Genomic DNA, 22,010 nt, shown 5'->3' with positions numbered 1-22,010 from the left:
GCTAGAAGTCGATGGAGGCGGGACTACAACCCCGAAAGTTGTAGTCCCGCCTCCTACCCGACTTCTCAATGAAAATCCAGCCCTAAGAGTCACCAACAGATGGAATGGAAGGGGCAAAAACCCTGGAATCATTTAAGAAACAATTGCAATTGGGGTGTTTCCGGATGGGTGAATTAAGATGGGCTGAATGGCCTTCCTCACCTATATTTATCTTGTGAGCTGCATTTTTGCTATTGGCTCCATTTTAGTAACAGAAAAGCACCTTTGGGGAAATTACACTGAGGTATTACTGGAAAAGGTCACTGTGCTCCAGATCAATAGTAGTTAACCATGTTTAAATTTCCATTCACACCAAACATTAATACCCTAGGCAATCACAGTAATATGCTCAGCTTCAATTACTGGAGCTACCTGACACGACCATTCACAAGCTATTGTTAAATGTACACTACCTGGCGTACACTACCAAGGGCATGGGACGACACAATGGCTGGGAATTTTCTTGGACCTGTTCCCGCTCTGTCACTGTAACTTCACCAGAAGTGTGGCGGAAACCCCGCTTACCCGTGTAAATCCGGCAACGTTATAGTGGTGGAGCGGGAGTAGCTCCAAGGAAATTCCTGCCCGATGTGTGATGACATGGTACATCTGAATAACAATTGTAATGTTAAGAAACACTTCGCTGTACCAGAGTCAGAATCTCAGATGCCAACATGGGTCTGGGAGAGATTATTGTGGGCAGGAAAAGTGAGATGGGATTTCCGCCTTCATTGTGCCTGGGGGTAGCTCAGTTGCCAGGTGAAGAAAAATGGGGCGGAGACCCATCGCATCAAAGTCTCCGCACCCCACAATGCTGCCCTAGGATTTCCTGGGCTTTCCCAAATGCACATAAATGGGCCTGCACCCGGGGTAGGCGCAGGATCAGCTTAAGCATTGTAATGAGGCAAAAGGGCGAAGATCCGACAAGCTGTCTCCCTTTACCAAAATGGCCAGCCAAAGAAACCAGAGGGTCTATGGGGAGTCCCAGGGACAGCATGAAGTCAAAACACAGGCAAGTGATAGTGTTTTTCCAAATTCCCACCCCTTCCTGGTCGATCTTGGGCCTAGGACCCCTAGGGGGCATCTTTTTGTATCTCCTCTGCGTTTTCCTCAAAAAAAACATAATTAGAGGGGATTCCCGTGGGGCAAACCATTGTGCCAATAATGTGGGCATTCCAAAAGAATGGGAGTGCCAAAAACACTTGGGACAAAGCCCCCCTGAGTCATTTAAGTGCTGATGGGGGAAAGCGGAACAAAAAACCTCACAATACAGAAATAGGCCCTCTGAGTGTGTCAGCCGTGGCTCAGTGGGTAGTACTCTTGCTTCAGAGTCGGAAGGTTGTGGGTTCAAGTCCCACTCCACGAGACTTGAGCATGTAATCCAAGCTGACACTCCAGTGCAGTACTGAGGGAGTGCTGCACTGTCAGGGGTGCCGTCTTTCAGATGAGGTGTTAAACCGAGGCCCTGTCTGCTCTCTCAGGCGGACGTAAAAGATCCCATGGCACTATTTCGAAAAAGAGCAGGGGAGTTATCCCCGGTGTTCCGGCCAATATTTATCCCTCATTCAACATCACTAAACAGAATATCTGGTCATTATCACATTGCTGTTTGTGGGAGTTTGCTGTGCACAAATTGGCTGCCGCGTTTCCTACATTGCAACAGTAACTACACTCCAAAAGTACTTCTGTAAAGCGCTTTGTGACATCCGGTGGTCGTGAAAGGTGCTATATATATGTAAGTCTTTCTTTTCAACCAACATTACTAAAACAGATTATCTGGTCATTATCACACTGCTGTTTGTGGGAGCTTGCTGTGCGCAAATTGGCTGCCACGTTTCCTACATTACAACAATGACTCCACTTCAAAAGTACTTCATTGGCTGTAAAGTGCTTTGGGGCGTCCTGAGGTCATGAAAGGTGCTGTATAAATGCAAGTCTCTTTTATGCACCTCTTTGAATGCATTTCTGCACACAGCACAGCCTCTAGGAAACCTGGATACTTATTTCACATGGTTTAGTTTATGAGTCAGGGCTACTTCAGCACAAACTCCAGGAAATTAACTGGACGTCTAAATGGCACAAGTGGATCCTCATTTAAATACTGCAGCTGATGAAACTGGCAGCAAGCACTTCCAGTACCACTTAAAAACCTGACTGGGACATAAAATGGGGCAGTAAATGGGTAGAGATAGTGGTAACCAATCTCTGCGATTAGTTACGCCCATCTTTCACCCGTTATCAGACGTACCCAAAATCTACCCTTGTGTGTCAATAGATAGGTAGTTACAATGGGAGACTCTATGAAGGGGTAGTTAGAATCTTGCAGTGGGGGCCTCAAACAGGCTTTAGACCCTTTAGCTGCAGATGCAAGGGCCTAATGCCCATTTCAGGCATGGGTACCAGGCACCCATTTTTTGACCTTTACCAATATGGCAGGTGATGCACCACTGGCTCATAATGAGTGTGCGCTTCCTGCCCACCATATTGGAGGCTTAGGAGGCCGTTTAGCACCTGAAAAATGTGTGCTGTGGAGTTGAATTTCTAGGCTAAGGGGTTGACCCCTAGTGGCAGGGGTCTGAGTTATGAGGGAAGATTGGAGAAATTTGGATTTTTCAGCCTAGGAAGGAGGCATCTGAGAGGAGATTTTATGTTAAAGGAATGGAATAAATAAACCTAGAAACCTATTGCACTAGATCACATTGTGGAGTAGAAGAAGGGGACGTAGGTTCAAACTAGTAAAAGGTAATTTTAGGATTCATATCAGGAAATTCTCCTTCACACAAAAGAGTGATCATGTGTGGAATAAACTTCCAGATGGACTAGTGGAGGCAAAAACCCTGGAATAATTTAAGTAATAATTGGATGCTGCAATAGGAGGATCTCTCTGGATGGATGAATTTAGATGGGCCAAATGGCCGCCTTCATCTGTAATTATCTTGTGATCCCAGTAGCTTAGTTTGAAGACACTTTAACAACAACAACTTGTATTTATATAGTGTCTTTAACGTAGTAAAACATCCCAAGGAGTGTTATAAAACAAAATTTGACACTGAGCCACATAAGGAGATATTAGGGCAGATGACCAAAAGCTTGGTCAAAGAGGTAGGTTTTAAGGAGTGTCTTAAAAGAGAGAGAGGTTTAGGGAGGGAATTCCAGAGCTTAGGGCCTAGGCAGCTGAAGGCAGGGCCACCGATGCTGGAGCGATTAAAATTGTGAAGGGCTTCCGTGCATCAGACGTGGTCTGATCCTGCTTTAGGTTATTGCGTGGTTATTAAATCCTTTTGGAAGGACAATTTGGGTTAATCAGGAAAACAGCACAACAATGTCTACTGGTCTGGAGAGGAACAATCAAATGGAGTATCAGTCTGCACACTGGCTCTGGATTGCCGGTGCATGTGCAGCAGACTCTAACTGATAAGAGCAAGTCTTTGATTTTTGTCGGTGGATTTTGTGTCCCTGTCCTCCTGCTGTGTTTGTCACCTACTCTCTCACCCTCTAGTCTGATCTTTGCTAAGCTGCTGGGGGAATTCTTTCAAGTTCCCCGGTTTCAAAGTGGCCACTGCAAGCTTTTGACTTAATTAAAGAGTGTGTTTAAAGAGTAATCTCAGCCCAAACAACCAATAAACACTCTGAGAGCCAATTCGACCAGCCATGGGGCTGAGCAGACCCACACTTCCACTTATTTGCAGAGTCCCTTTGAAGTGGCTGTCTGGAACAGCTACTCGTGCTGTTTCGACGCCAGTTTGGTGCCTTATGAAGAATGGGGGCTGCGGACGGAGCCAGCAGTATACACCCCACCCCCGCCGTGTCCCCGAACATAAATAGCACTTGCGAATCTCGCCGGCCAGTGCCGGAGCTGAGAGGTCCCAGTAGGAAGATGCCTCGACTGGCTGAGAGAGCCCTGTGTCTGTTTGCTGCCCTTTTCCTCCACTCCAGTGGCCCGACAGGTAATGACGTTACCGCAGCTTCCAGCTCTGCCTTCGCTGCTGACATCAGATGCCTGTAAAGTTCAGGGTTAAAAGGAAAAGTAGTTCGGTTAAGAAATACACAGAAATGAACCGGCAATGGGTGGGGTTACATGATGTAAGTCAGTTGGAGCTGATGCATGTTTGTCTGGCAGTTGGTTGCACCTACTGGTGCTTAGAGTTGCAGTTAAGAGACTTGGAACAGTCCTTGGATGAAGCTCAGTGCCTTTATATTAGAATATAAAGGATGTTTCTTCAGCTGTCTGTCTTACAGGTTTAAAAGCTAACATTTTTTGAGTTTTTTTTTACATTTTTGATGCTAATAATTATTTTATGATTATTGTTCCCGTTGTGTAGCTGCTGGAGTTCTGACTGATCCCCGGAGCATCGTGTTCAAAGAGAGGCACTGCTGCAGGAGACAACCTCATTATATCTTCATAGGAAAAGGTTAGAGAAGATCCCAAGTCCTTCCGTAGTCTCTGTCCCTCTTCCTTTTATAATCTGTTTCTATACGTACACTGGTTCTGCTCAATCTTTCCGTCCCGTGTCTCCAGATTCCCTCTGCCTATAGATCTCTAGGGTAAATCTATACATGCAAGTTGAGAGTCGGTATTAAACAATTTTCGCTTTTCAACAATGCCAAACAGACAGTATAAATCTGGAGTCCGACCAGAGCCTGGAATGAGACTCTCTGGAGGGGACACCATGGAGTGTAAATCCAGTGAGTTCTCAAACCTGATTTACAAAACGCTCACTGTGTGTTGGGACACCCTGTAACATTTTGTGAACCCACCTAAACTCAGTTTAACTGTTTAGATGGTTGTGACTTTTCCCCAAATACTTAAATGTTTAACTGGTAAGGTATCCAGGCAATGCACAGCTCCCTTCTGGGCACAGAAAGCAAAAAACTGCAGATGCTGGAAGTCTGAAACCAGAACATGAAATGCTTGAAATACTCAGCAGGTCAGCCAGCCTTCTGTAGGGAGAACAGAGGAGTCAATATTTCAGGGGTGGGCCTTTCTGGGCAGGACCGGCAGGAGCCAGGTAGTGGAATCCAAACTCTCGCTACCTGTCTCAGACCCTTAACCGCACCTAATTTACATTAATTTTTTCTATCTATAGTCTCGCTCTCTCCCGCAGACTCTCTCTCCACTACCACCCCCCCCCCCCCTCCTCCTCTCTTTTAATTTCTAGTTGGGTGGGAATGGTCTCATTCTATGCAGGTCTTTCACTTCTTCCTCATATATTTCTTCGTTTTGATTAATTCCGTATTCTGTATCTCTCTCTCTGTCTTCAGCCTGTCTCTCACATCCTCTTTTCCCTGTCTGCAGGTTCGCTCTGTTTCTCACACACTTTCCTTCACGTACTTTTACTTTAGGGCTTCAATTTTATCTGGTGTCTGGAGAGCCACTTTTGTGTGGTGCTCTCCCGTGTTTATATGACCTGGCTGTTGCTGCTCCCTGTAGGCCAGTTGGAAATAATCAGGGGGGTTGGAGGTGGTTAGTAAGCAGCACGTGAGAAATAACAGCCCCTAAATGATCAGTTAACTGTACTGAAATGGGCCAAAATCATAAGCTGTTTGGGAGCAAGAGACCTGGGTGCTGATTTTCCTTATCGGGTGCAAGTCATCTTTAAAAGGCTAAGAAATGGTGCTGTATCTGCCTGAGGTAATCTGTTAATCACAATCACATTTTCTAGGTCAGTTCATTTGCATCAATAATCACAGATCCAAGTGCCAATCAGCTCAACTGTAAGAAGCACTCCAGTGGTGGGAGTAGAAAATTGTGAGTAAGTGAATTATAAAGGGTATAATTTTGTCTTTGTCCAACAGTGTAAAACGGGTGATAGCGAATTGGCTGCCCATTTCATATCTCTCCCGATTTTTATTTTGGAATGAGACGGGGGGGCTCAGAATGTGTGCCCCACATCATTTAAATATTTCAATGAAACCTCCACCTATCAACCATGGGCAGTACAAGTCAGGAGGTGGCCATTTGGAGCAATGCTTAAAGAGATTCCCAACTCCCCTCAGGTACAGCTGTCTAGTGCTTATGGAGACAATGTTCTATGTAGGTTCTTTTCATCTTAAAGGATTTGAAAGTCCTTGTAGTTGCTGCTGTAGGTTCTGAATTCATGTTCCCTACTGCTGCCCAGTGCTACTTCTCTCTGAGCGGCAACTCGGACTCCTCAAGGCAGCCACCACTCTCGCCTTGCCCATTGCCCACCCGTTTACTGCTCAGGCACAAAAATAGCCCCTCTGTCTCTGAACTAATCTCGCTCTGACTCTCTCTCTACTTCCCTTACCCAATATCTCTCTCTGACCTAGTCTCACTCTCTAACAGTCTCTCTCTCTCTCACTCTGACTCAGTCTCCCTCTCCAATTCAGTCTCTCTCTCTTTCTATCTCACTCTAACTCAGTCTTGCTCATTCTCTCTCCAATTTAGTCTCTCTCTGTCTGACCAAGGCGCTCTCTCTGTCTGACCAAGGCTCTCTCTCTGTCTGACCCAGTCTCTCTCTGTCTGACCCAGTCTCTCTCTCTCTCTCTGACCCAGTCTCTCTCTCTCTGACCCAGTCTCTCTCTCTCTCTGACCATCTCTCTGTCTGACCCAGTCTGTCTCTCTCTGACCCAGTCCCCAGTCTGTCTCTCTCTGACCCAGTCTGTCTCTCTCTGACCCAGTCTCTCTCTCTCTGTCTGACCCAGTCTCTCTCTCTCGCTCTGTCTGACCCAGTCTCTCTCTCTCTGTCTGATCCAGTCTCTCTCTCGCTCTCTGACCCAGTCTCTCTCGCTCTCTGACCCAGTCTCTCTCTGTCTAACCCAGTCTCTCTCTCTCCCTCTCTCTCAGACAGACCTACACTTCTACCTCATTTCATTTTTCACTATGTTTCTTCTTTGATTGCTCCTTTGTTTTTGAAATTCTTCAGGTTGCTTTGCTGTGGTGCTTTTAATATGCACAGTTGAAAAGGTTTTCTTTAAATTATGTGATTTCTATTTCAAATATAGTGTAAGTATAGGCCATCCTGCTCCTTTGTGATGATACCATTTTTTCCTGGCAGATATCTCTGGCAGCCCTGTCAGTGTGGACATTGGGAAGTGTAATTCTCACTGTGGCAGCCCCCAGAGACCGGCACACTACAGCTCTGCATTCCTGGGAGTCCCTAAACATCTCTCAATGCTGGAACAACTCCGAACTAACAAGGTGATTCTAGTTATAAGAACACTCCTCATTTTAACTCACAGAAAAGTTTAAAATTCAAACTAACATGGTAATTTGTAAGGAAACTACGGGAGTTAATTTCCGTGGTGGGGGTGGGGGTGGGAGGGTGTCTCCCGCTCATTCTCTGTAACTTTGATGGAAGGGACACTGAAACCCTGGAGAAACCAAGGAAACATCTCTGGAGTTTCATAGGAAAAGGAGGAGGCCATTCAGCCCCTCGAGCATGTTCTGCCATTCAATGAGATCATGGCTGATTTGTATCTTAACTCCACCTACCCGCCTTGGTTCTGTAACCCTTAATACCCTTGCAAAAATCTATCAATCTCAGTTTTGAAATTTTTAATTGACTCCTAGCCTCAACAGCTTTTTGGGGAGAGAGTTCCAGATTTCCACTCCAGGTCTCTGTAGTTCTTCCGCGCCAAGGTTAGGGCGGATGATCATGAGAAACCCGCGGAAACTCACCCCCATAGAGTTCTTTTTTGGAATAAAAATAGAAAATGCTGGAAACACTCAGCAGATCAGGCAGCATCTGTGGAGAGAGGAACAGGGTTAACATCTCAGGTCGTTGACCTTTCATCAGAATCTGTTCAACATAAGAGAATTAATGTTTTGGGCAGATTGGTGGTTTTTATACCTGTGGGACCAAAAAAAACCTGAAGAAAATTGACAGGCAATAACATAAGGAGAGGAAGGAGCAGTAGCCAGCAGCCTGAGATAGGGGCCACCATCAGGTCATTGCCTGAGATAGGGGTGGTCTGGTTAGTGCCTGAGATAGGGGCGGTCGGGTCAGCACCTAAGATAGGGGCGGTCTGGTCAGTGGCTGAGATAGGGATGGTCAGTCAGTGCCTGAGATAGGGGCGGTCGGGTCAGCACCTAAGATAGGGGCGGTCGGGTCAGTGGCTGAGATAGGGATGGTCAGTCAGTGCCTGAGATGGGGTGGCCAGGACAGTGCCTGAGATAGGGGCGGTCAGGTCAGTGCCTGAAATAGGGGTGGTATGGTCAGTGTCTGAGACAGGGGCCATCTGGTCAGTGCCTGAGATAGGGGCCGCCTGTCAGTGCCTGAGATGGGGTGGCCAGAACAGTGCCTGAGATATGGGCCATCTGGTCATTGCCTGAGATAGTGGTGATCTGATCAGCACCTGAGATAGTGGTGATCTGATCAGCGCCTGAGATAGAGGTCTCCAGTCAGCTCTCTTTAGCACTAAAATATGAATGGTGGAATGGTACATTTCAACTTCAAAAAGTTTGGGGCTTTTTATCAGCTGATTTTACACTACAACCAAAGCCTATCCTTCCTGGTGTGAGACTGCCTCTTCCAGACAACTTCTAATAGGCAACTGACTGAAGGTGCTTCTTTCTGTATTTACCAGAAGACACAGCTGTGTATGCTGAAAATCTCACTGCTGGGATTGGCACAATGTTATCAGCTCCACCAAGAAATCCTTATGTTGTTGTGACTCCCATCACTGAGAATGGGTTTCCCGTATATCTCAATCCCTGAACGAGAATAAAATTCATAGATGACAAACAGTATCAGGGACAAATGACGAAGATTGTTTTTCACTGTGTATCCCACTTCAGACCAGTTTTGAGTCTCAGCTTGTGCATCTTTGCGCAGCACAGATCAGTTATAAACATCTAGCTCCTAAAGGGATCTGATTCAGATCCTACACTATTGATTAAGCCAGTTGAAAGAAGTGGCCTTGCATTGTAAGGATGGACATTGGCAGTGGTATAAAAAGAGATTATGCAGAACCCCAAGAGAAGAAAACTTATAAAGTTAAAGAAAAACTCTTGTTTCTGTTGTACCCATTCATAGAAGCTGACCATCTTCCCAGTTCTTTTCAATTACGAAGTAGCTGGTTAGAGACTGGTGGCGGGCAACACTCAGTGCATGAGTCTGAATATGTATGAAACCCGGCCTTCCCGCCTTCCAAACACCCTGAGCAGAGTGGGAACAAGGCTGCCTCTGTGCCTTTCTGTGAAGTAGGAGCCAAAATCACATCCCTTCAACAGGGCGGATGTTCCTTCTTGATTTTTTTAAAACATTTTTCACCTCTCTCTGCCGGCTGTTCAGATTTTTTTTCTTTCTCCATGTGTCATAGTAAAAATAAGAGAAAGTGTATATAAAGTCTTACTGTGAAACCGAGAGAATCACCAGCGATATCACTGCAAGTGGGACAGGCATTTTTTCCACTGTTTGAACTCGGTTCTCCTGTGAAAGATCATCGACCTGAAACATTAACTCTGTTTCTCTCTCCACAGATGCTGTCTGACCTTCTGAGTGTTTCCAGCATTTTCTGTTTTTATTTCAGATTTCCAGCATCTGCAGTATTTCGCATCTGCTCCTCTAAAAGTTTATTTGTCTAAAGTATGAATGGGATTGGGATTGCTGCAGAAATAGGAAGGTGATTCCCATGGAAATGGGATTTCTGTATCAAATGCACTGGACCTGATTAATATTAGGAATTGGTTATATGTTATTCAGTTTGAAGAGCATCAGTAGGGCAGTGATGAGATTTAGTTAGAGCCTTGTCTCACTTGTTGTTTCACATTGCTTGTTCCCCTTTGTCCAGAAGCAGGTGTTGGCGCGCACATTGGAACTTGCTGGGACGCCAATGGGGTCATCATGCCCACGCGATTTTCTGTGCGAGCCGGTGCGGATAAGGGTTGAGCGATTTTTGCTGTTTGACGGAGTCCAAGAGCTGGAAGTGATTGAGGAGTGTCAGTGCAACGCGAGCCCTACAGGGTGTGTTCGATCACTCCTACTGAAAACATACTCGCCTGATAGTCCATTGGAGGTTACTGTGGATGTGGGCAGGTGCTCCAACCCAACAGCTCCAGGTACTTCCAGCCGACGGTTAGCTATTAGTAAAAGAAAGACTTACATTTACGTAGCGGCTTTAATGACCTCAGGATGTCCCAAAGCGTTTTACAGCCAATGAAGTACTTTTTGAAGTGTAATGACTGTTGTAATGTAGGAAACGTAGCAGCCAATTTGCACATAGCAAGCTCCCACAAGCAGCAATGTGAGAATGATCAGATAATCTGTTTTTAGTGATATTGGTTGAGGGATAAATGTTCACCAGGACACCGGTGATAATTCCTCAGCTATTCTTCAAAATAGTACCACTTGAGAGGGCAGATGGGGCCTTGGTTTAAAACCTTATCCGAAAGAACTGATGTGGGGTGGGGTGGGGGTGGAAATCAGCCGAGCTTCCACGCAACTGAAGTGGTCTCCTGATCCAGCCGGTCCACATCATTTAAATCTTTTCAACATACATTATTCTCAGTGTGGAGGGGACGCTGTGACAACTGGTGGGCTGGGCATATGGACTGCAGCAACTGTTAAAGGGCTGCAGTCCTCATTAGGGATAAATAAGAAAATGAAATTGCAAGGTTGGGAATGAATGGTGATTGGCTACTCAGGAATCTAAGTTATGTGTTAATCTGTGCAGTCAGATCCATGTTGATGCTTAGGTGAGAATAAAGGGAATAAAAGCAACAACAGTCAAGTATAACATTCTGCACCATTTACTGTCTCTCATGTAGGCTTGTGCCCTATTTATTTGAATCCTTGGGTAAAACAAGGAAACTTATCTAGCTTCCCCTTAAATGCATCTATGCTATTCGCCTTGACTACTCCTTGTGGTAGCAAGTTCCACATTCTAACCATGCTCTGGGTAAAGAAGTTGTTCCTGAATTCCTTACTGGTTTTATTAGTGACTATCTTATACTTATGACCCCTAGTTTTGGATTCCCCCACAAGCGGAAACATTTTCTCTACGTCTACCCGATAAAACTGTGTTGATTACGCAGGGTTTCGCTGATTGAGAGACTATTGGTTCTCTGGGACTGTAACTGTAAGAGGCTTTAATGAAGGAAAATCTCACTGCCAGTGCCCTGTTTGTGAGGAAAGGAAGTAAACAGCTTCATCACCCAGCACCATTTTAAACAGTCAGACATCGTGTAAGGAGCTGTCAGGCAGTGGACCGAGGGGAATTCATTATGGGACCAATTCCCAGTCATTAAAATAATTATGGGGGCTGGAATGGAGGTTGCACACACCTGCAGCCTGACTTTTTAAAAACATTTTTTCTTCTTCACCTGCAGGGTCAGCAGTGCAGTGCTGCCTGGGCTCTGTCTGTTTCTGTACCGCTCTTGTGCTACATTGGGGAATCAGTCCTATACAGCCCTGTCCACCCATCAGAGACAGAGACAGCCCCACCACCCCCACTAATATTAACCCATTTGCCTTCCATTCTCCATATATTTTTATTAATCACAGACTACCGTACCAACCTCTTCCTTTTTTTTCGATTTTCTCCCAATGTCTCCGAACGGTGCTGCCTTTTACCCTGGGCTGTAGTCAGCAAATATAGAATTATATACACTCCCTCTCAATCCACTCCCTCCAGCTCCCTCCTAGTGGCACAGCCTAAGCATTTCTTGGGCGATTGGGGGCCTGCTCTTCTCAAAATGTTTTGCTTTTTTTGTTAAAAATGATGCATCCTGGTTAGTTTCAAACACTTTTATGCTTCACAATTAACAGCTATTTAATAATGACTCTACTGCTAAAAGAAAGGACAATATGTGACATTTAAGTTTATCCATATTCAACAGACAAACCTGACCTGAAAGCAACCTAGATACTCACTCTCCCCATTAGCACTGTAACTCTCCCCATCCAATGCCTCCCAGTCCACATACTGAGATACCACGCCGAAACATCAGCTACACACTGAATACATTGAAACACCACACCAAGACAGCACATGATAATACCACGCCAAAACACCCCAAGACACCAAATGGAGACACCACAGGGAGACACCACACTGCTGTGTAGCCTCTGTCTGTAATCTCGATGTGTAATCTGTGTATAGACTCAGTGGGGTAGATTTTGACTTTTGGTTGGTCGCCCATTCCGGCCCCTGTGATTTTGAGGTTCGAGGCGAGCTGCAGGGCGCCAAACAGGTGCCCTAATACAGATCGCCAGATTCCGCAATGGAAAGCGGGCTGGAGCTGCCGCCAGGAAGATAAATCGCGATCGTGAAGGGTAAGGGTCCCGGATCAGCAGCGGCCCAGATTTGTGGGGTCCAGAGTGTGTAATCTCAGTATGTAACCTCAGTCTATAGTCTGAGTGTGTAGACTCAATGGGCTGGATTTTAATACTGGAGGCGTGTAGGAGGCGGGACTACAACTTTTGGGGTTGTAGTCCCGCCTCCATCGAGTTGTGGCCAACCCATGCAATTTTCACTTGATTGACCTTGTTGAGCCCGCCCAGCAGGCCAATTAAGGGCCATCCAGCAACAGGTGACTTCACAGATTGACATTTCATCTGTCAAGAGCTTTTGACAGATGAAATATCAGCGTTTGACAGCTCTTTGAAGTTGTCAAACACCGACAATCTGTACTCCCAAGTTAATTCCTTCCTCTCAGGCTGATTTAGAGATCTCTCCAGAACAGAAAGCTGAATCCTGCAACTTTTGACAGCTCACGGCCATTCTGCTTTCTGTGCCGGTGAGATGAGGGACTCCCGAGACCTGAAGGAAGGAAGGCTGTAAAGGTAAGAAAAGGTAAGTAAAACTTCTTTAAACACTTTACACACACCAAACACACTTACCTCTGCACTCATGCACCCATCACTCACCTGAACAACGGACATCTGAAACCCTCCAAGCCCTTCAGCCCGACAGTCCGCCTCGCTAACTTGGCGTGGTTTGGAGCTGTTGGGAATCCCATACTTCAGGAATAAAAATAGGGATTAGGCTAAAAACTGCCTGTTAACTATCTGTTAACAGGCAGTTAATTGGCACTAATCCCCTTCCCGCCTCGGGGAGGCGGCTCCCAGCACAGGTCGGGTATCCGCCTCCTTTGAAACTGGCATGGAGGTGGGATGGGTTCGTGCCCCCCCCCCCCCCGATTTCGAGATTTTAACCCCCACATGCCTCCAATCCCGCCTCCACGGCCCAATGAAAATCCTGCCCAATGTGTAACTTGGGTGTGTAATCTCAATGTGTAGTCTCTGGGGGGTAATTTTGACTTTGTGTGATAGTGTAAAATGTGTGAAAAAGTAAAAAGAAAGACTTGCACTTATATAGCGCCTTTCACGACCACCGGACGTCTCAAAGCGCTTTACAGCCAATGAAGTAATTTTGAAGTGTAGTCACTGTTGTAATGTGGGAAACGTGGCAGCCAATTTGCGCACAGCAAGGTCCAACAAACAGCAATATGATAATGACCAGATAATCTGTTTTTGTTATGTTGGTTGAGGGATAAGTATTGGCCAGTCGGACATTGTAGTCTTGGCTTGTGATAGCGAATCGCAGCCCATTTTACATCTCCCCCGATTTTTATTTCCATTGACTTCAATAATGTATGTAATGTAACATCAGTAACGTACCTCTCTCTCTTAGGCAGTCCCTCGGAACCGAGGATGACTTGCTTCCACATTAAAAATGAGTTCGCAGGTGACTGATGAGTCCAATGCGGGACCTACAGTCTCTGTCACAGATGGGGCAGACGGTGTTTGAAGGGACGGGTGGGTGGGGTGCTTGGGTTGACGTGCGCTCCTTGCGCTGCCTGCGCTTGGCTTCCGCTTGCTCCCGACGAAGAGACTCGTGGTGTTCGGCGCCTTCCCGGATGCTTCTCCTCCACTTTGTGCGGTCTTGGGCCAGGGATTCCCAGGTGTCGATGGGGATGTTACACTTTTTCAAGGAGGCCTTGAGGGTGTCCTTGAAGTGTTTCCTCTGCCCACCTGGGGCTCTCTTGCCGTGCCGGAGCTCCAAGTAGAGCGCTTGTTTTGGGAGTCTCGTATTGGGCATGCGGACGATGTGGCCCGTCCATCGGAACTGATCGAGCGTGGTCAAAGCTGAGCAAACATACCAGAGGGCTTCCAGCACACGTGGAACTGCGTCCCAGCTGAAATCAGGAGATGAAGGAGAAAATATTGGGGCAGGAGATAGCTGGGGGTGGGGGAAAAGAGAGTGAGGGGTAATCTGGCAGTGAATGACTGTGACAGGAAGGTTATTTGGTGGTGCCCAGGGTCATCTAACTTCTAAGAAAGCTTGAAAATGATGGTAAACATTGTTCTTGGCAGAAATAAAAAGGCCTGAATGGTGGTCCACTTCTTGCAGGTGGCGGTAGGGTCATCACCAGCAAAATTGCTTAGCACTTAAGTGGTTGGCAATTGCACGGCATCACTAACCCTAAAAGTGCAGTGTCATGACAATATTAGTAACAAGTGCTCATTGCTTGAGAGCCAGAACCATGTAGCTCCTTCTGAGGTGATGGCTGCTTATGTAATTCTCCCTGAGTAAATCCACAAGCAGTTTGGGAAATGCCATCGTTAAGAAAAGCCATTTTTTCCTGAAGTATAATGCCCACGTTTTGTTTCACTCCCTGTAGGTGGCTTGGGATGTGTACCCACCAAATTTGAACCAGTTGTGCTGGAGAGCCCAAATGGATTGGAGCTTATTCAAACTGTGGAACTGTGTGAGGTGAGAGAGAACTGCTACAGACTGCCCCATGTGGAGCATTACTATGTGATCACCATTAACTCCAGCGGTGAGAAGGAAGAGGGGCTCAAGGTACTGGAGGTGTTAATTACTCAGCAGCTGCAGTTTGCTCAGTGTTTGGCTGTTGCTCATGCACAGGTTCCTGAAGTGACTGTGCCTCTTTGTTGTGGTAATGTTGCAGGAAATCGATGTTGGCAGATGTTTGGGAGTGTGTACTGCAGGAAGTGGCTGTCTCCTGAGGTAAGCACAGCTGGTCCAGGGTCTCCTCCCCACCCCCACGAGTATCTGTTTTCCAAAAGACACAGTTCGATGCTGAGTTTCACTTACAGTGCTGTGCCAGCGGCAGCCATGACTTCTGTGGCAGATCTGGAAGGTAAATGAGTTGGTATTGCTGCCTTCAAAGGCTTGGAGGCCAAACTCGAGAGGTAGTTTTCCCCTGCACTGCTGCAAGTAGCAGAAATGGTTAAAAATAATTATTATATTTTGAATGGGGTAAGGCTGGGTGATGATGAAGAGTAAACGGATTTAGGGGTTCAAGTTTACAAGATAGTAAAAGCAGCACCTCAAACAATGGATAAGGCCAAAAAAAAAGTTAATGACATACTGTGTTTTATGGCAAGATGTATAGAATATAAAAGTCAAGATGTAATGGCGAATTTATATAAACCATAGTAAGATCACAGTTAAAGTACTCTGTGCAGTTTTAGGCTCCACACTATAGGAAGGATGTTAAGACAATAGCGAGGGCACAGTGCAGATTCAACAGGATGCTAAATAACAACAGAAAATGCTGGAAAAACTCAGCAGGCCAGGCAACATCTGTGGAGAGAAATTAAAAGTCGACGTTTCGGGTTTCAAAACGTCGACTTTTAATTTCTCTCCACGGATGTTGCCTGGCCTGCTGAGTTTTTCCAGCATTTTCTGTTGTTATTTCGGATTTCCAGCATCTGCAGTATTTTGCTATCGTACTATTCAACAGGATGCTGCCTGCTTTGAGGAAATACAAATATGAAGACTTGACTTGAAAAATTGGGGCTGTTTTTATTCGAAAAGAGGTTACAGGGCGATTTAATAAAAGATGCTTGAAATTGTGAGAGGATGGGACAGAATTGATAGAAACAGACTCTTTCCAGTGATTGAGGGGATATGGATATAAGATTAAATGCAAGAGATTTAGAATGGAGAACAGGAGCAACATTTTACACAGAGGGTTGTGTGAGGTTGTGGAATGTACTACTGGAATCAGTGATTGAAGCAGAGACCACGGGGTAGAATAACCACTGGGTTCTGCCGACCTCTCGCAGTAACATCGGCAGAAATCCCGGAGCAATGGCGCAAGCAACTGTTTATGCTGTTTCTCCGGGTTTTTGCCAAAGTTACGGAGGGTGAGCGGGAGAATCCCTGCGGAAATTCTACCGCCACATCAACATTTAAGAATAGGTTAGATAGATGGTTAAAGGAAAGGGAGATAAAGGGATATGGGAACAAGGCAGGCACATGGGATTGAGCGAATTTGCTTTAATACTAATGAAGCAGTTCAGTAAGCTGGAGTTACCTTCAGAAGATGCTGCAGCACAGGAATAGAGATGAACAGGGAAACACCATCAACAAAGCAAAAAAAGCCAGAGATAATCCATTGTTTTTTTACTATGATATTAAACATCAGGGCTCTTTCATTCCGATCTATTGAAAGGGTCTGCATACTTTCAGCACCTTTTTGATTAGAATTTGATTTATTCTTTAACCCTTTCTGCCAAACTGTGCTTTAAGAGACCATAACATCATTAGCGGATGAATGCTTAGTGTATTCCTTTAGTGTTCCTTTGATCACTATTTCAGTGGCGGTGTCAGCTCATTTAAATTAGTGCCGTGTTAGTGAACAGAGACATGGCATGTGAACATGTTAAGTGATGATCCACTGATAAAACCAACAGTCATTTCTAGGCTCACACACCCTTAGATCTTTAATTTAAAAGTGAGACCTTTAACATGTTGAATGTACAGGTTCCTTACTTTCAACAGTTTTTTTTCATAAAATCTTCAGGCTTTTAATAAAATCTTCAGGCTTTTAATATGCAAGATAGGCCTCACTTAATCACAAAATATATTGCTTTACCTCATCTCTTCTATGACTCTTTTCAACCTTGGTATCCAGCACTATAGGGCTTGGCCCTTCACCTTAGGTTTTGCGATCTTAAAATGGCCCAAAAATGAAAATGAACATGCTTACACAGTACAAACAATACAATATTCTTTAATAAGACACATACAGGTTAACACAATATTACAGGCAGGATAAAAGAAAGGTACCGGGTTTATGCATAACTCACTGGGAGGTACCCAGTCTCTGTAACTCAATGAGGGACCCAGTCTCTGTGTAATTCACTGAGAGGGACTCTGTCTCTGTAACTCAATGTGACTCATTAAGAGTTACACAGAATCTTTGTGACCCACTAAGAGGTATTCGATCTCTGTGTAAGTGACTAAGAACTCGCCATGTTTTGTGTGACTCTTCGATATAGCTATATTGTTTGTAACATTATTATAGACATGTCTTTTTTAATATTTTCTACTGAGGGGATTTATTCTGTAGTTGTTCTTCAGTGCAGAAAGTATTATTTATTGGCAGAAGATTTCTTTGATGTTGTCATTTCCTCGTGATATACACTTACAGGAGCACAGTTCAGTTTAATTTTACCACTTTGTTTCAGAGCATGAATTGCAGGAAACTTGCATTCCCATGTATATTCTGTACGGTTACCTGTGTGCCTCTGAGTTCTGTTTGCTTTTACTTGGGGCTTGGCCACTCATTCTGTTTAAATCTGGCTGTTACAGGCAGTCAGTTTAATTGAACAATTTGAAAGGAAAACATTTAATGAAAAAGCAGGGATGCAGTAACTCAATGTTCAGCCCCTTTTTGACTGTATTTAAAAGACAGGTAGATTTTTGACAGGATCAGGATGTGTTGAAATATTGGATACATCTGCATTTTAAAGGCAGCGTCAGTCTGGATTCATAGAATCATAGAAATTTACGGCACAGTAGGAGGCCATTCAGCCCATCGAGTCTGCCGGATGAAAAAGAGCTATCCAGCCTAATCCCAGCTCTCGGTCTGTAGCCTTGCCGGTTACAGCACTTCAAGTGCATATCCAAGTACTTTTTAAATGTGATGAGGGTTTCTGCCTCTACCACCCTTTCAGGCAGTGAGTTTTAGACCCCCACCACCCTTTGGGTGAAAAAGTTCTCCTCAACTCCCCTCTAATCCTTCTACCAATTAGTTTAAATCTATGCCCCTGGTTATTGACCTCTCTGCTGGGGAAATAGGTCCTTCCTATCCACTCCTATCTAGGCCCCTCCATAATTTTATACACCTCAATCAAGTCTCCCCTCAGCCTCTTCTGTTCCAAAGAAAACAACCCCAGCCTATCCAATCTTTCCTCCGAGATAAAATTCTCCAGTCCTGGCAAATCCTTGTAAATCTCCTCTGTACCCTCTCTAGTGCAATCACATCTTTCCTGTAATGTGGTGACCAGAACTGCACGCAGTACTGTAGCTGTGGCCTAACTAGTGTTTCATACAGTTCTAGCATAACCTCTCTGCTCTTACATTATTTGCTGCGGCATAGAATTTATCTCGTATGTCTTCTTAACCACCTTATCTACCTGTCCTGCTACCTTCAGGGATCTGTGGACATGTACTCCAAGGTCCCTGTGTTCCTCTACACTTCTCAGTATCCTACCATTTATTGTATATGCCCTTGCCTTGTTAGCCCTCCCCAAATGCATTACCTCACACTTTTCCAGACTGAATTCCATTTGCCACTTTTCTGTCCACCTGACCAGTCCATTGATATCTTCCTGCAAGCTACAGCTTTCTTCTTCGCTATCAACCACACGGCCCATTTTTATATCATCTGCAAACTTCTTAATCACGCTCCCTAAATTGAAGTATAAATCATTGATATATATCACAAAAAGCAGGGGACCTGGTACTGAGCCCTGCGAACCCCACTGGAAACAGGTTTCCAGTCACAAAAATACGCGCTGACCATTACCTTTTGCTTCCTACCACTGAGTCAATTTTGGATCCAACTTGCCACTTTCCCTTGGATCCCATGGGCTTTTACTTTTTTGACCAACCTGCCATGTGGGACCTTGTCAAAGGCCTTGATAAAATCCATGTAGACTACATCAAATGCACTACCCTCATTGAAGCTCCTCAAAAAATTCAATCAAGTTAGTCAGCTCCATCACGTATTTAACTTCTCACTGCATTATATTTGACCAAAATTTCTCAGGCAGGGTCTGTCCTCCTGTTATCAGAAATGTTGACGGTTATCCCACTTTTTTTTCAGGGATACTCGGAGTAAGGAGCAATGTGTGGTTTGGGAAGACCGCTCGTCCAATAGTTGCTCCCCTTGGGAATATGAAACTCACACATTCAGGAGCAGACGTGGAAAGATCAGGATAGTCTATGCCATTAAATCCTGTAAATGCCATGGGACCAGCTCATAATGAACAGAGAGGATGCAGAATTACACCAACAAATGCTGTGAGCACCACTTCTGTCAAATGTCTAGATTTATAGCCACAGTGCAGAGCCAGTAAAGGTAGACACTACCACACTCCTGAACATCACTTTGCTGGCTTGCGTAATGTTTTATTTTAACCTCAGTTATGCGCTCCTCCTTTCCCAAAGACACTGGGATACAGTTACACAGGCACCAGTACCTCTCCCGTGTGCCCATTCTTGATTTGTGTGTGCCAGTCCCCACCTGCTGCCTATACTTTCCAGCAGGAGCTACTAGACGTGGTTCAGGAACAGTAATCCCTGGCTAAGTTCTCACCTCCCTAGTCAGGGTCCTGGGCTCAATTAATAAATATCGGCAATTCAGCACAGACTAGGTATTCAGCCCGGGACCCAATCGCAAATTACACGAACGGGGTAATCTGCAAACTCGGAGAGGGAGGCCCGTGCCTGTAAGGGCGTCTCAGCAGCGATCACCCAAAGCCACCAGCAACAAAGTTGGAGTGATGCCATGACGCTCTGATAGAGGAGACAAGGTCAGGCAAGGACACATTGAATTGCACGTTGGTTAAACCTTCAGCTCCACAGGGAGCTCTCGGGAGCTAATTGATCCCCTCTGGGATCTACTAATGGCTGCACAAGTTCCAGGGCCTTCAGCGAGGCTCATGCCAGCTTTCAGCTAGCATTGGTTTCCCTAAGGCCTCGTCAAGGCATATTGAACAGAATTCCCAGGTTTGCCCAGAGGCGTCCCCTTGATGTGTGGCGGGCGGTGGGGGGGGCGGGGGGGGCGCGGGCGGGAAGGTGGCGAGCAGGTGTAAGATTTACCTTTCCTCCCTTGGAAAATCGCTTAAGAGTGTATAAGGGCAGTTTTGCAGCCGAACCAGATTCTGACCCATTTCCTGGTCCCCTGAACGGTGACTTGCTGCACTTCTGCCCAGGGCCCAGTCGGAATGTCAGACCCTTCGTCTTTATGCACCGATACTTTGAGCCCTGCGTGTAGCCACTGGGAACTGATTGATGGTTAAACTAGGCTGAACCTATTGCATTGGATTGATCCCATTTTAGTAGAGAGACATTATACAAATCAATCTGAGGAAAGACAACAGGCATCCCAGGATTGTTCCCAATGACTGCTATACTGTTGATTGAGCTGCAATAGTTCTGTATTCATTATGTTAATACATTCGTTCAGTATGGATACACTGTACCAGATGTTAAATAATTCCTTTTGTGTAAATAAATAATGCGACTTTACAGATGATAACTTTGTTACTGTGCTTGTCATGCTGCAGAACCTTTCTGACATTCTGATAAGTAAGGTACCTGTGATCGATGACTCAAGGTTTCAGGTAAATGATACTTAACCAAAGTCATTTATAATAAAAAAAAAATTGCTCAATGAAACATTATTCTGTGCCCAAGATTAATTAAAGGATATAAAAGGATATAACTAATTGAGCGAGGTGGTGAAATGAAGCCTCACCAATTGCTCCTGCTGCTGGCCAAATTGGTGTTGGATGCTGACAGCTAGCACACAGCAGGATGGTCCTTTAAACCTGTCCGCAAACAGCAGGCTGATGAGATGGTCCTGAAGTGTCTCTTAATGCAACACTTAAACAATGAGGTAATTCAAATGAGCACAACTCGTCGGAGCGCTATGACAACCATGCTCTATGTATAGTATTTATATCTGCACCAGTGTAATCTTTTGGAATTAAGCTTTTCTGTTGATTTTGTGTGTGGAAGTGGAGAGTGCCCTCAGCACAGTGTTCCCACTGTCTTTCACTGAACTCCCTTCTGATCCATAAGATTTAGCAGATTATTCCCCATACCTTTTTAAAAAAAATGTTGGTTCTTCTTTTGTGCCCAAGTTGAGGAACATTGCTGTTAAGGAATGGACTATTTTCCACTTTTATCACCCGTTGTCAGCAGTAATCACTCCCAGGTCAGGTACAACACAAGTTGATAAGTGCCCGGGGGGAAGATATTATTTGTGCACTAGAGGAAGCAAAACTGTAAACCCATTTCCAAAAGATGTATTTATGACATTGCTGTACCTAGTGCACAGTGGGAATCTTCCTACATTTCAACAGTGACTAAACTTAAAAATTACATTGGCTGTAAAGCACTTTGGGATGTCCTAAGGTCATGAAAGGCGCTGTATAAATGCAAGTTCTTAATTTATTTTCACCAATGCCTTAACCTCAACCTCAGAAGAGCTCCCTCTACTGTGCTCCCTATGTATTTAATGATCTGTCTGAATGAGATTACCAAATTGAGGCAAATTGTAGGGATTGGAGTGGAACTGCTCCATACACATTTCCCATAGGAATCGTACAACTGGCAGAGTGGGAAACTTCCAACCCATCAGCCTAGGCTGGGTTTTAACGTGGGCACCAGTAGTGAAAGGACAGTGTCCTAACTTGTCACGGTCTGAAGTAAAATAATTAACTGACGAGAGAAGTGCTTAAAGGTTCTGTTCCCAGAAAAAGGCACATTAAATGCTCTCGATCACCAAGAAATGTTTGGCGTATATTGTGCCTCATGATTATTATGGAATCCTAGAATGATGCAGCACAGAAGGAGGCCATTCAGCCCATTGTGTCTGCTGGCTTTGAAAGAGCTATCCAATTAGTGCAAAGGTAAGTGTGAGGTTTATGTAAAGTGTTTTAATAAGTTTTACTTACCTTTACTTCCTCCTGCAGGCTTCCTCCCTTCAGGTCTCGGGAGTCCCTCAGCTCACC

General features: G+C 45.1%; 1 protein-coding gene across 1 annotated transcript; it reads left to right on the top strand.

Moving 5' to 3' along the window:
* Nucleotides 1-713: 713 nt before the first annotated feature.
* Nucleotides 714-20,048, top strand: pnhd (pinhead). The gene is made up of 9 exons (XM_086005997.1): nt 714-747; nt 4,362-4,451; nt 7,059-7,201; nt 7,583-7,617; nt 7,915-7,928; nt 9,845-10,063; nt 14,630-14,811; nt 14,921-14,979; nt 19,094-20,048. Exons 1-9 carry the CDS (start codon nt 714-716, stop codon nt 19,251-19,253), a joined length of 936 nt encoding a protein of 311 aa, XP_085862123.1. The 3' UTR covers nt 19,254-20,048.
* Nucleotides 20,049-22,010: the final 1,962 nt, after the last annotated feature.

The sequence above is a fragment of the Somniosus microcephalus genome, chromosome 13 (assembly GCF_052327205.1).
Source record: "Somniosus microcephalus isolate GS21.2 chromosome 13, FLI_Smic_1.0, whole genome shotgun sequence".
Taxonomy (NCBI): domain Eukaryota; kingdom Metazoa; phylum Chordata; class Chondrichthyes; order Squaliformes; family Somniosidae; genus Somniosus; species Somniosus microcephalus.
Note: the sequence above shows the minus strand (reverse complement) of the source record. Positions and strands in the feature narration are given on the sequence as shown.